Raw genomic sequence first — 12,428 nt, forward strand, 5'->3', positions numbered from 1 at the left:
GGCTTTTAGTCTCAAGCATTTTTTTTTTTTGAACAAGTCATTTTCTCTTATTTGGATAAAGCAGTGTCTCTTACCAGTCTTTTGGAAAATTAAATGAAACTGTATGGTGAAGAACTAGGAAGTCTCCACATCAGGAACTAATTAGCTTTTCTTAGACTGTTTGTTGATTTAGTTAATATTATTGATTGTTGATCTTCAAATAAACCATATGCCTTTTAAATAAATTTCAAGGCAAAGTCTTGTTTTCTTTTGGATAGTTACTAGTCAGAATTCTCCAGAGAAACAGAGTCAACAGGATGCTGTTTGGGTGTGTGTATATATATATAGAGAGAGAGATTGATAGAGTGAGATTGGCTTAAGGAATTGGATCATGTAATCGTGCAGGTTTGGCCAATCAAAAAGATAGATAAAAATAATCCATTGGGGTAGACCAGCAGGCTAGAAATTTAAGGAAGAATTGCAGTTCAGATGCAGAGGCAGTCTGCTGGCAGAATTCCTTCTTGCTTGGGGGAGGTCAGCCTTTGTTCTTTTAAGGCTTTCAGTTGATTGGGTGAGGCCCACCCACATTAGAGAGGGCAGTCTGCTTTACTCAAAGCCCACTGACTTAAACGTTAATCTCATCCAAAAGACACCTTCACGGCAACATCCAGAATAATGTTTGACCAAATATCTGGGCACCATGGCCCAGCCAAGTTGACACATAAAATGAACCATCCCTGGTAATAATATCAGAAGCAGGGAAATGCCAGTAATTTTATCTTTAGGGTCTAATCAGTTTGTTTTGGTTTAGTGCCTAAAGAGTCAGTTGAACCCTTAAATAATGGGGTGATGGCTGAAGATGTGTTTCCTGGACATCTGAGAATCTCCCTGAATAAACTGTGTCCCAGGGGATTTGTATGGGAGGAAGCAGCCCTGAGGAGTAGACATTCATTTTTCCATTCCGAGGTGTCCTTGATACAGAATGACAATCTGAGTTTTGACGGTAATTTTTCTGACAGGAGTATTTTTGCAAGTGCACTTTAAATGGAAATAAGAGATGAATAAATCATGAGGCTGCCTTTCTTCATGTTAATAACGTGTTAGGTGAGGTCGGTGAACACATAGTTTTTGTTGTCTGCCTAGCTTGTTGGAGGATGCAGAAAGGTGTACCTGGTTAGTAATCTTGTGCTTGCCTTTTTTTTTTTAATATTTATTTTTATTTATTATTTATTTATTTATGCTGCGCTGGGTCTTAGTTGCAGCACACAGGATCTTTAGTTGCAGCATGCGGACTTCTTAGTTGAGGCATGAGGACTACTAGTTGCAGCATGCATGCGGGATCTAGTTCCCCGACCAGGGATCGAACCCGGGCTCCCCCCACCCCCGACATTGGAAGGGTGGAGTCTTACCCACTGGACCACCAGGGAAATCTCACCTTGTGCTTGCTTTAATCAGTAGGCATCTCAGATGGTTTGTCTTTAGGTATCCATAGCGTAAGAGACAAAAGAGTTTTAAAACATATATATATATATTGTCTTGTAGGGGGAGGACAGATACAGGATTGCAGGGAGAAAGAAAGAGCATGTCTGTGAACAAGTGAATCCTGAGTAGGGGTGAGAATGCCTAAGGGGGTGAGGATGACCGCCAAACATTCAACAACTGCCATTCATTTCATCCTTAAAAACAGCTTTAACAGAGTATCTACTTTGCCCTTGTAAGTCTCACAAAGGATTCTTTTTGCATACCTTAATTGACTTGACAAAATGTTACCATGTCAGCAAATCATGTCTTTATATAATCGACAATAAATTTTCTAGAAAGGTTTCCAAATTGGAACTGGTTGATATTTGTACACTGACACTCTTCAGGGTACCAAAGCAGTTTTTCTTTAAAGTAGTTGTAGAAAACAGGTGTATATTTGAAGGTGTGATGGGCAGTAGACAGGTCGGCACATGGGCATAAAGGAGCTCTCATTCATTATATTTTCACTAAGATGAGAACTTCCTTAGTTTCCAATTTTTGGATGGTGGTGACTATTTGTTAATGCTTTTTACTTTATTCTGTGCTTAATCAAGACATTACTTTTTTGAAAATCTGTCTCATTGCTATAATAACCAAAGCAAATCCTGCTGTGAAACTATAGTATTAGAAAAGGAAAAAAAAAAAAACCTAATTACCAAAGGATGAAATACATAATTTATAAGAATCCAAAGTTCTTCTGGAAAACTGGGGTGGTCTATGATACAAAAATGTTAGTTTTTTTCTTTTTATTATAACTTTGGCAAAATGATAGAATTTTAATATTTCAGAGTATTAGTTATGTTTTCTATGTTCTTGGCTCTTGGCAGAAAGTAATCTGGTGTTCAAATTGATGGTTGTTTTCTGTGGGCAGTCAACTTGGCAGTGAGATTTTATAACTTCACTCAGTCTTTATCAATGGTTATAATCTAAAGTTTTCTTTTTCAATGAACCTGAATTCCTCCTGCAATCAGTGAAATCTCTATGTTCTATCTTTTATTCATCCTTAAGGGTATAAATAAAACAGGTCACCCTCCTTTCTGGATAGTCAGCTTCAGGGTGAGGATGGTGAGACTCATGCAAGTCACTCTACCTCTTCTGAGCCGCGTACCATCACCTGGGTGCAGCTCTGACACACATCCTACTTCTGGATGCTAAAGATGCAGGAATGTAACTCTAGATTTCATATCAGCCCCTGGTGGAGAGTCTGTTTTTTTTTCCTAGTTCCACATTTATTCCTTTTTTAAAACTTACAGTGCTTTATTTTTACCCTTTAATATACCATGGTTATCTTTCCTTACTAATAACATGAATTGATCTGATTTCTGTTTTTTAAATTATTATTTATTTATTTATTTTTGGCTGCGTTGGGTCTTCTTTGCTGCACTCGGGCTTTCTCTAGTTGCGGTGAGCGGGGGCTACTCTTCGTTGCCGTGCGCAGGCTTCTCACTGCGGTGGCTTCTCTTGTTGCAGAGCACGGGCGCGCGCGGGCTTCAGTAGTTGTGGCACATGGGCTCTAGAGCGCAGGCTCAGTAGTTGTGGCACATGGGCTTAGTTGCTCCTCGGCATGTGGGATCTTACCGGACCAGGGCTCGAACCCGTGTCCCCTGCATTGGCAGGCGGATTCTTAACCACTGAACCACCAGGGAAGCCCTGATTTCTTTTTTAATCTAAACGTCTTAAAAAATCGTATTATGAAAATGTCCAAGTATACACAAAATAGAATGGCACAATAAACCCCCATATCCTTTTCTTCCCTATTTAAAAATTGTCAAAATTTTGCCATACTTACTTCTCTATCTCCCCTTTTTTCTTTGAAGTAATTAAGACAAATCCCAAGTATCACATTTGCCTTCAAACTTCAATATGAATCTCTTTTAAGCATTAGATTTTTTTCATAAACACAATATCATTATCACAGCTAATAAAATTATTTTTTTTAACATGACTGTTTTCTTCCAGGTTTACTGAGGTACAATTGACATATAGCATTGTGTAAGTTTAAGGTGTACAACATGACAATTTGATATATAGACAGACTGTGAAATAATTACCACAATATGTTTAGTTCCATTTCCTTCTTAGTTTGTCATTTTCTGGGTATCTCCACTTTAGCCTTTCCTTAGAGGTCACTCATTAATAATTTCCCTTACTCTAGCTTGGAGTCCGGTTTTACAGGGTGCTTTCCTAGCCCGTGATGATCACCCGCTCTCTCCTGTGGGTCTGGTTCAGTCATTTGATGATCGTATTTTTGTGTAGGGTGAGACTTGTTGTGGGTACTCAGAGGTTGTTTTTGCCTCTGAGTGTCCAGCTTTAGCTGAGTGGCCAGCCTTGAGCACATTTTGAAGATATACTCATCTTTTAAACATTTCCTTTTCATGCATCTATTCTCAATCCCAAGGGCAATCATTGTCTTTTCAGTTATTTCATTGATCATTAAGCCAGCTTTCTTCCCATGACTTTTATTAGCTTTCCCTTTATATGCATGCAAAATTAACTTTACATTGATTACAAGTAGGTCAGAATTACAGTGCAACTCGGCCTTTTTTCAAAATGCTCACTGCCCCCCCTCCAATTACCACCATGGCAGGGAGAAATAGTTTTCAGAGAATGGAGTTCAGGTTTCTTTAGCTCAGCTTCCCATCAGTTCAGCTGACATCAAGTGAGTGAACACTCTTTGTGAGGAACGTCCTTGGTGCTGAAGGTGCAAAGGTGAAGATGACATCGTTTGTTGCTAGATGTTTTTATCTATAGTTTAAGCTAGAAGTGAAGTAATGCGAAAAATAAAGGGTCTCCAACAGATTGTCCTCAGGAACGAGGTGTGCTAAAGTACACATCCAAAAGGAATGTTGGGGAGGCAGGGAAGAGAACACCACCTGCTAATTGTTTTCCGAAGCTTATTTATGAAATAAACATCATAGTAGAAGTGGCTGTATCAAAGATATATTATTTATGACTTTCAGCCAGGAGGGGTTCTTAGGAACATCTTTGGCCAGGAACTATATTGTTATTTGAGAAGAAAGAAGAAAATGTTTTATTTCTGACTGGTCCAATCTTTAGAAAGAGGAATACTCACACATATCAATTATACCCCAGTTTAAAAAAAGGCATAAGAAAGTATTCAGAATAGAGGGGGGGTGTTAATCAACCTCCCCCCCCAAAAACCCCAAAGAAATAGGAATACTCTACATTGAACCTTATATCATTTTTAAAAATTTAATTTATTTATTTTTGGCTGCGTTGGGTCTTCGTTGCTGTGCGTGGGCTTTCTCAGGTTGTGGCCAGCGGGGGCTACTCTTCATTGTGGTGCTTGGGCTTCTCATTGTGATGGCTTCTCTTGTTGTGGAGCATGGGCTCTAGGCGCATGGGCTTCAGTAGTTGTGGCACGCGGGCTCAGTAGTTGCGGCTCGCGGGGTCGAGAGCGCAGGCTCAGTAGTTGTGGCGCACGGGCCTAGTTGCTCCATGGCATGTGGGATCTTCCCGGACCAGGGCTTGAACCCGTGTCCCCAGTGTTGGCAGGCAGATTCCTAACCACTGCACCACCAGGGAAGCCCGAACCTTATATCATTTTTATTTCTGGGTTATTCAGCTTATTGCTATGACCTTAGGATAAAAATTCTGGAATCTTAAGTTTCTGCTTTGGCATCTTTCAGTGAGATAAAGTGTGCTTCCTAGTTAATATGATGACTGTAGTGACTGTTCAGGATCAGGAAGCTGTTCAGGCTAAGGGAAATGTCACAAAACTTGCTTAAGAAAAAACAAAAACAAAAAAAACTTAACAACGACAACAAAAAAAAACAAACTCCAAACCAAAAAACAAAAACAAAAACAACAAAAAAACAAAACCAAAGCAGAGTTTAGAGGTGAAAGGGATAAGGTTTAGGGAAACATGAAGTGAACAGACTCTGTGTGTGTGCGTGAGAGAGAGACAGAGACAGAGAGACAGACACACACACAGTGGGAAATATCCCTATAGATTTGCTACTGAAATGTAGCGTCTGCTGTTGCCTGGGCTGTCCTCCTGCTCCAGGACTGCTTTCCATTAGAAATTTGGAGGATGTCTTATTTTCTGACATATTTCTTTGAGGACAGTGAAAGACAGCATGAGGTTGAGTCCCTGAGGGCCTTGTTTTTGGGGGAGCACTGTAATCGCCTCTGACAGTGAGCATGAAATAGAAATGTGCTTCTTGAAGGAGAGAACTAAGGTTTTACATATTCTCAGTGCCTTACTTTTGAGAAAATTAAGATAATTTTAAAATCCCAGAATTATTCTTTTAAAAGGCTTATCCACAGGCTTTTTTTGGTATTGGTTTTTGTTTGTTTTTGTAGTGGTCTGATATTTATTAGCTGTAGCTCTCAGAGAAGATGGCAGTTGATCTCTTTGCCTTTAAGTTTTCCTCATTCTTCCCTGGTACTGTCCTTTGTTGGTCCCTCTTCCTTTCCTCAGATATGTGATTGCGTAGACTTCAGTCCTTGGTCCTCTTCTCTAACTGCCCTTCTTGCCTCGGTAATCTGCTTCGGGCCCTTGGATAGAAATACCATCCACTTCGCAAAAATGTTTATTTCCACCTACGCCTTTCTCCCAGAATCCAAACTTGAATGTTGGACACACATTCAGCTATCTAACAGACATATTAAACTTCATGTGTCCAAAATTGAACACATGGTATCTACCTCCACCCCCTTTCCCACCCCCCCCAATACTCGTTACCCCCATGTTACCCCTAAGGCTTTCTTACCGCCAACTTGTCTCAATTGATGGTGACTCTTGCTTAGGCCAAAAGCTTTATGGAAATCATTGACACCTCTCTGTCTCTCATAACCTACATCCAATCCATTAGAAAATCCTTCAAACATACCTTCAAAATAGAGCCTTTGACTATACCTTTGAAATAGGCCCAGCTGATAAGCCCTTCTTGCCACCTCCACTGCCACCACCTTGGTCCAAGCCACCAACATCTCTTGCTTAGATTATGTAATATCCTTGTGGCAGGTTAGCCTCTCTGCTTGCCCCTCTGTTCTCAACATAGCACCCAACGTGATCCACCCTGCTTAGGCCACCCTTCTCAAAACCCTGCCGTGGCCACATCCGTGTTGCTCAGATTCCGTGGACATGTCAGCATCTCCCTGCTGTCTCAGGGGTGGGGGAGGGGAGGCAGGAGAGGCAGGCAGGCACACTCGGTGTGACTTTATGTAAATACGTAGTAATTTCTGTCTGACTTTTTTGCTTTTTCATTTCTCTAAAAGCGTTTCTATATGGTACCAATCCTTCTTCCACCACTTGCTTTAGTTTCAGTGCCCGTATCATAGGAGGGTCCATGTCGTAAAAGAAGTCAAAAGCAGTCTTGAATAATCGAACGCTTCTGAGATTGCCTCGTGTCCATTTGGCTTCTGGCACTGCTTCTTCTCTGTCTTCTTCCTCGTCGTCTGGCACTGGTTAGGAAGCGCTCATCTCCGTGCAGTCACCTTCTGTTCGCTCCTCTGGTGTGGTGTCTGCTAGCTCTTGAATTTCTCCAAGACCCATGTCTTGAAGCCCCACCTTTTTTTGTTGTTGTTGTTAACTCTATCCACAATCTCTTTGGTGATTTCCTTGATTGGCTCTGTCGTAAATCCTGTGAAGTCATGCCCAACAAATGGACACAGCTTTCTGTAGCAGGAATTTACTGTTTTTGGCTTGATGGCTTTCACACATTTTTCTAGAACAAGGATGGCCTCTTCAGTGGTGTAATCCTTTCAGACTTTCCTAATGTTCTGTCCGTCAGGGATCTGACAGTCCTTTCCATAGAGTACCATGTGTAATGAGCCTTAAAGGTCCTCTGACCCCCTGATCTAGAGGCTGAATTAGAGACGTTGTGTCTGGGGGCAAGGAGACCACTTTGACGCCTTTGCTGTTGAACTCATGGGGTCTGGATGGCCAAGGGCATTGTCCAATATCAAAAGAACTTTAAAAGACAGTCCCTCACCAGCAAGGTACTTCCTGACCTCAGGGGCAAAGCATCCATGGAATCAGTCCAGAAAAAGTGTTCTCATCGTCCAGGCCTTCTTTTTGTACAACCAAAAGACTGGCAGCTGGTGTTTATCTTTTCCCTCCAAGGCTGAGGGGTTAGCAGCTTTATAGAGAAGGGCAGTCGTGATCGTAAACCCGACTGCATTTGCACAGAACGGTAGAGTTAGCCTGCCCCTTCCTGCCTTAAATCCTGGTGCTGGCTTCTCTTCCTTACTAATAAATGTCCTTTGAGGCTTTTTTTTTTGCACCCCAGAATAGAGCAGTTTTGACTACATTAAAAACCCGTTCCGGCAGATATCCTTTCTTCTCAATGATTTTCTTTGCTGGGAATTCCTTTGCTGCCTCTTGGTTGGCAGAAGCTGCTTCTCCTGTTACCTTGACATGTTAAAAACCAAACCTCTTTCTAAAATCATCAAACCTTCCTTTGCTGGCATTACATTCTCAAGCTTTAGATCCTTCACCTTTCTTTTGCTTTAAGTTGTCATATAATGACTTTACCTTTTGACTCATATTCGTCTATAGGTATGCCTTTTTTATAACAATCCTGCACCCACATAAAACCTGCATTTTCAATATGAGATACAAAGGCATTTGGCAAAAAGCGCAAGGTTCTCACGCCTGCTGGTGTAGCTGCAGCGACAGCTTCATGAATTTCCTTTTCTTTTTTTTAACAATGGTCCTTACACTGGACTCATTTATCTTGAAGTGGCAGGCAACGGCAGCTGCAGATCTGAATCTGCGGTACGTATCCAGCCATTCACCCTTTTCTTGTCATCTGATGATCTTTCTCTGCTTCTTGGGAGCACTTCAGCATCACTAGTGGCACATCGTGTGGGTCCCGTGGTGTTATTTCAAGGTTCATGGTATTGCACAAACATGATGAAAACTACGAGAGAACTGCGAGAGATTGCCTTTTACTGCAATTTGCAATTGACTGGAGAGATGAACTGCTCACGTGGAGATAATGAGCCTCACGTGGCATGGCGTTTCAAGCAGATACTTGCAACACTTGCGCTCAGCGCGGTAGCAACAGGAGATCCTAGGAAATTATTACCGAGGTACAGTCGGTACTACGGTTAATTTTGTGCAGTTATGATTTAATACTGCATCTTTACGTTTGTTTACATTTCTCTGGACTGGGAATGGTACCGTGTGTGGTCCTTAAGTGTTTGTGTGAGTATGTTTTGATACATTTTAACTTTTTAAAAATTTATGTGTATTTGGGACTTCCCTGGCGGTCCAGTGGTTAAGACTCCGAGCTCCCAAGGTTCGATCCCTGGTCGGGGAAGATCCTGCATGCCGCGTGGCTGGCCAAAAAAAAAAAAAATTTATGTGTATTTTATGGTAGTAAATGATAAAATAGACAAATCTACATATATTTTATGCATTTGGGATATACCTAAGTTTTTCTTAAATTTTCTGGATATTTCTATGCTGTGGGGTGCATCTGCTAGTTTTTTCAAATTGTCACATATCTCCAAAAAATTTTCCAGTGTGTGTGTGTGTGTGTGTGTGTGTGTATACAAATGTACACATACACACACACACACACAGATATATATAAAAATCCACATATATGTGGGCCTGCACGGTTCCAGCCCTTGTTGTTCAAAGGTCAACTGTATCTTGAATTGAATGGAATTACCATTTTATTTAAAATAATGGAAATAATTGAATTTCTATTTCAATTCATGAAATAATTACTATAATAAAAATAAGATTTTTTTGAATGCTTATGTGCTGGGCCTGGTACCAGACCTGTTATTTCATGTGGCTTATTTCGTTGAATTCTTATAACTGTGTGCATGTGAAATCCCTATCTTATAGATTAGGGAATGGGTGTAGGGAGGGGTGAGTGGCTTGACCCAGGACACAAACCAGCCTAGTGGTAGAGCAAGAATTTGGACCTGATGTGTCTGACTTCCAGTGGTTAGGGCCCAGCCAGTGCTCAGTCATTCTGCTTTCTGAGTTTTAGGTTAATTTTGCAGTTCCGATTAAATCTGCCCTTCTACTCATCTTCTCCTGGGGAGATTAAAGTTACTGATTTTTTTTTTTTTTAACAAAAAGGAAAATTTATACTTAATGTTGAGTTGTCTTGGCAACACAGACTGAATTATGGATCAAGTTTTATTTAAAACCTTGATTCACTTAAGATATTAGATTTCAATAACTTAAAAAATTATTCATCCCCCAAATACTGACATGAAATACATTCTTGGAATTGCAGTTAGGTAGTCATAAAAGAAGATAAAACCTGCCACTTTTAGATTGTTCTGATTTTAGCATGCATTATCTTGGTTTGATGTCTTGGGTATTTACTTGCCCTTGCTTATTTCCAAGTAGATTGTGTGTGTGTGCCTGTGTGTGTGTGTAAAATAAAGTCACTTCCTGGAAACTAAAGCACAAGCAAGCAGTGAAAGCTAACTTTATTTTCTCCAGATTTGTTGTTGTTGTTGTTCTTTAAGGTGAAGTGACTGGGATTTAATCATTTTAAGAAACCAGGATAAAGGTGATGAGAAGAAAAAGTCCTTAATGAATGTTTTTGTGTGTGTGCTAGGCCCTCTTCTAAAGCTTTTCTGTGCATTATCTCATTTAATTCTAAGAAACATTCTTTGGGGTAAGTGCCGCTTACAGTCAAGAAAACTACTTTTCAGAGATGGCTCATAAGTGACTCAGAGGGAATATGAACATGTTTCCTCCCACCTCCAATCTCGGTGAGGAATCTGTATCCTTTAGAGAGAATGGGTTCTTCAAAAAGAAACTAGAGATAATGGATAGAAATATCTGAAGTAAAAGAGATATGTTTTTATTTGCCTTTTTAAGCAATTTCCAAGTCTTTCAAACTCTGTGTTAGATTGAGGGACTTTTCAAGCATGCTTTCTAATTTTTTTTCTTTTTTTCATGCTTGCTTTCCTACAGTACATCGAGTCTAGAGCAGTGCTGCTTAACCCATCCTGGCCACTCTAATCACATGGGGAGCATTTAAAAAATACGGATGTCTCAGGCTCTCATCCCTAGAGATTGCGATTTAATTGGCTTGGGATACTGCCTGGACACTGGGATTTTTTAAAGTTCTTTGGGTTATTTCTCAACGTCTAACTAGGGTCAAGGACCAATGGTGTGTGGCAGTGGTTCCCCAAACTTGTCTGCATATTGGGATCACCTGGGGAGCTTCAAAAGCTCCTGATGCCTCTGCCCCTTCTCCAGAGGTGGTGATTTCATTGGTCTGTGCTGTGGCCTGGAATTTGGAATGTTGACAATTCCAAGGTGATTCTAGTTTGCATATAAGTTTGGGGGCCTCTGGTTTATGCAGTGGTTTTTTCACTTTGGCTGCACATTAGAATCACCTGAGGAACTTTTAAAGCTCCCCTTACTCTGGCTTGCATCCACTCCAGTTAAACAGAATCTTTGGCAGTGGACCTAGGCCGCCGTAGTTTACGATACTCTCCAGGTGATTCCAATATGAAGCCAAAGGTGAGAACTGCAGGCTGCTTTTTCTCTCCTCTGTTCTTTTGGACCGACTGCATTTAGTTTCTCAATTCAAAATACTTGAGGAATGAAGGCGGCAATGATTGGTATAGGAGAGGCTTTCCTTATGCAGCCATACTGAGTTCATTGTCTTAGACCAACATGAAAGAATGCAGAGCTAAGCAAATTATGGAAAGTAATACATTCTGTGTTCCAAATAATTAGCTAATAACAAAGTTAGTTTTGCCTGCTTGTATTGATGTAGTTTAATTAGTACTAAAACCAAGGATGAGATTGCTGATATAATAATTCTAGGTGTTTTTTTTTTCTGGTTTAATAATGTTAGGGTTGCCCCCCGCCCCCAGGCTCTTGTTTTGTATTATTTGGCTGGTATCAAAAGCAATTTTGCCCTCTAAAATCAAAGAACCATTAAGAAAAATTTTAAAAATTTTAATTAAGAAAAATAAAAGTGATGTCCTCTATCTATGCCTTATTGAGCTTGTTCCTTTCCACCATGTTCTCCAGGAGTGCCAGGTGTCAGAGAGGAACGCTTTGAGGAAGGAATGACAGTAAAGCACTGTGCATTATCCCTTGTGGGAGAACCCATCATGTACCCAGAAATCAACAGGTTTTTGAAGCTACTCCACGAGTGTAAAATCTCCAGTTTCCTGGTCACAAATGCACAGTTCCCTGCGGAAATCAGGTGAGTGGTCCAGCTTGTTAAGATACTGCTGTTTGACTCTGTGTTTGACTGAAAAGTAAAACTAACAGGCATTAATATATTCAGAAAGGATTTACTGATTACTAAGTACATACAAATGTTGGCTTTGAGGGGACAGAGCTCCTGCTTTTAAAAATCCATTCTATCGGGGAAGATAACATTAGTTTAAGAAATAGAGGCACAAATAAATTGCTGGGGGAATTCAAAAGAGAAAGCAATTTTTTTTAGATGAGAGAAGCAGGGTAAAACTTCTCAGAAAAGGCTTCATTAAATTTGGATCTTAAAATATGGCTGGGATGGGTACCTGGGGAGATAGGAGACTGTAGATTTTTAGTAAGAACTGTCCGAGAAAGATACAGAGTTGGGGTATTTGGGATACCATTATGTAAATATAGTTGATTAGGACCACAGAGTGTGCGAAAGAGACTGGCAGCTGGAACCCAAGTTGGAAAGGTTGGGACAAGATTGCAGAGGACCTCAAATGCTGTTCTGTAGAAAGAGCTTGCTTTCTGCAGAGTCTGCCAGCTCGGTATAAAGTGGGTGAGCCAAGAAGCGGGAAACTGGATAGGAGATTATACGTTTGTCTAGGTAAGAGTGAAAAGGATGAAAGTAAGACAGGATGAGGAGTCTTAAAAAAGGTATCACTGAGGCATGATGAGCTTGGCAAACTGTTTGTATGGCTCTGTGAGCCCTGCACAGAAGAGGACTTAACTGATGACTCGGAAAGTTCCAGCC

The 12,428-nt window shown here is 40.6% G+C and overlaps 1 protein-coding gene across 3 annotated transcripts in view; it reads left to right on the top strand.

Moving 5' to 3' along the window:
- The window catches only part of LOC118881561 (S-adenosyl-L-methionine-dependent tRNA 4-demethylwyosine synthase TYW1), a 203,470-nt gene that overhangs the window by 57,562 nt on the left and 133,480 nt on the right, over positions 1-12,428 (top strand). For all 3 annotated transcript variants that reach the window (XM_036826658.1, XM_036826657.1, XM_036826659.1), the window contains exon 12: positions 11,498-11,675. In XM_036826658.1, coding sequence (XP_036682553.1) covers positions 11,498-11,675 — 178 coding nt within the window. The remainder of the gene's footprint in view (positions 1-11,497; positions 11,676-12,428) is intronic.

This window comes from Balaenoptera musculus, chromosome 15 (assembly GCF_009873245.2).
Source record: "Balaenoptera musculus isolate JJ_BM4_2016_0621 chromosome 15, mBalMus1.pri.v3, whole genome shotgun sequence".
In the NCBI taxonomy this organism is placed as follows: domain Eukaryota; kingdom Metazoa; phylum Chordata; class Mammalia; order Artiodactyla; family Balaenopteridae; genus Balaenoptera; species Balaenoptera musculus.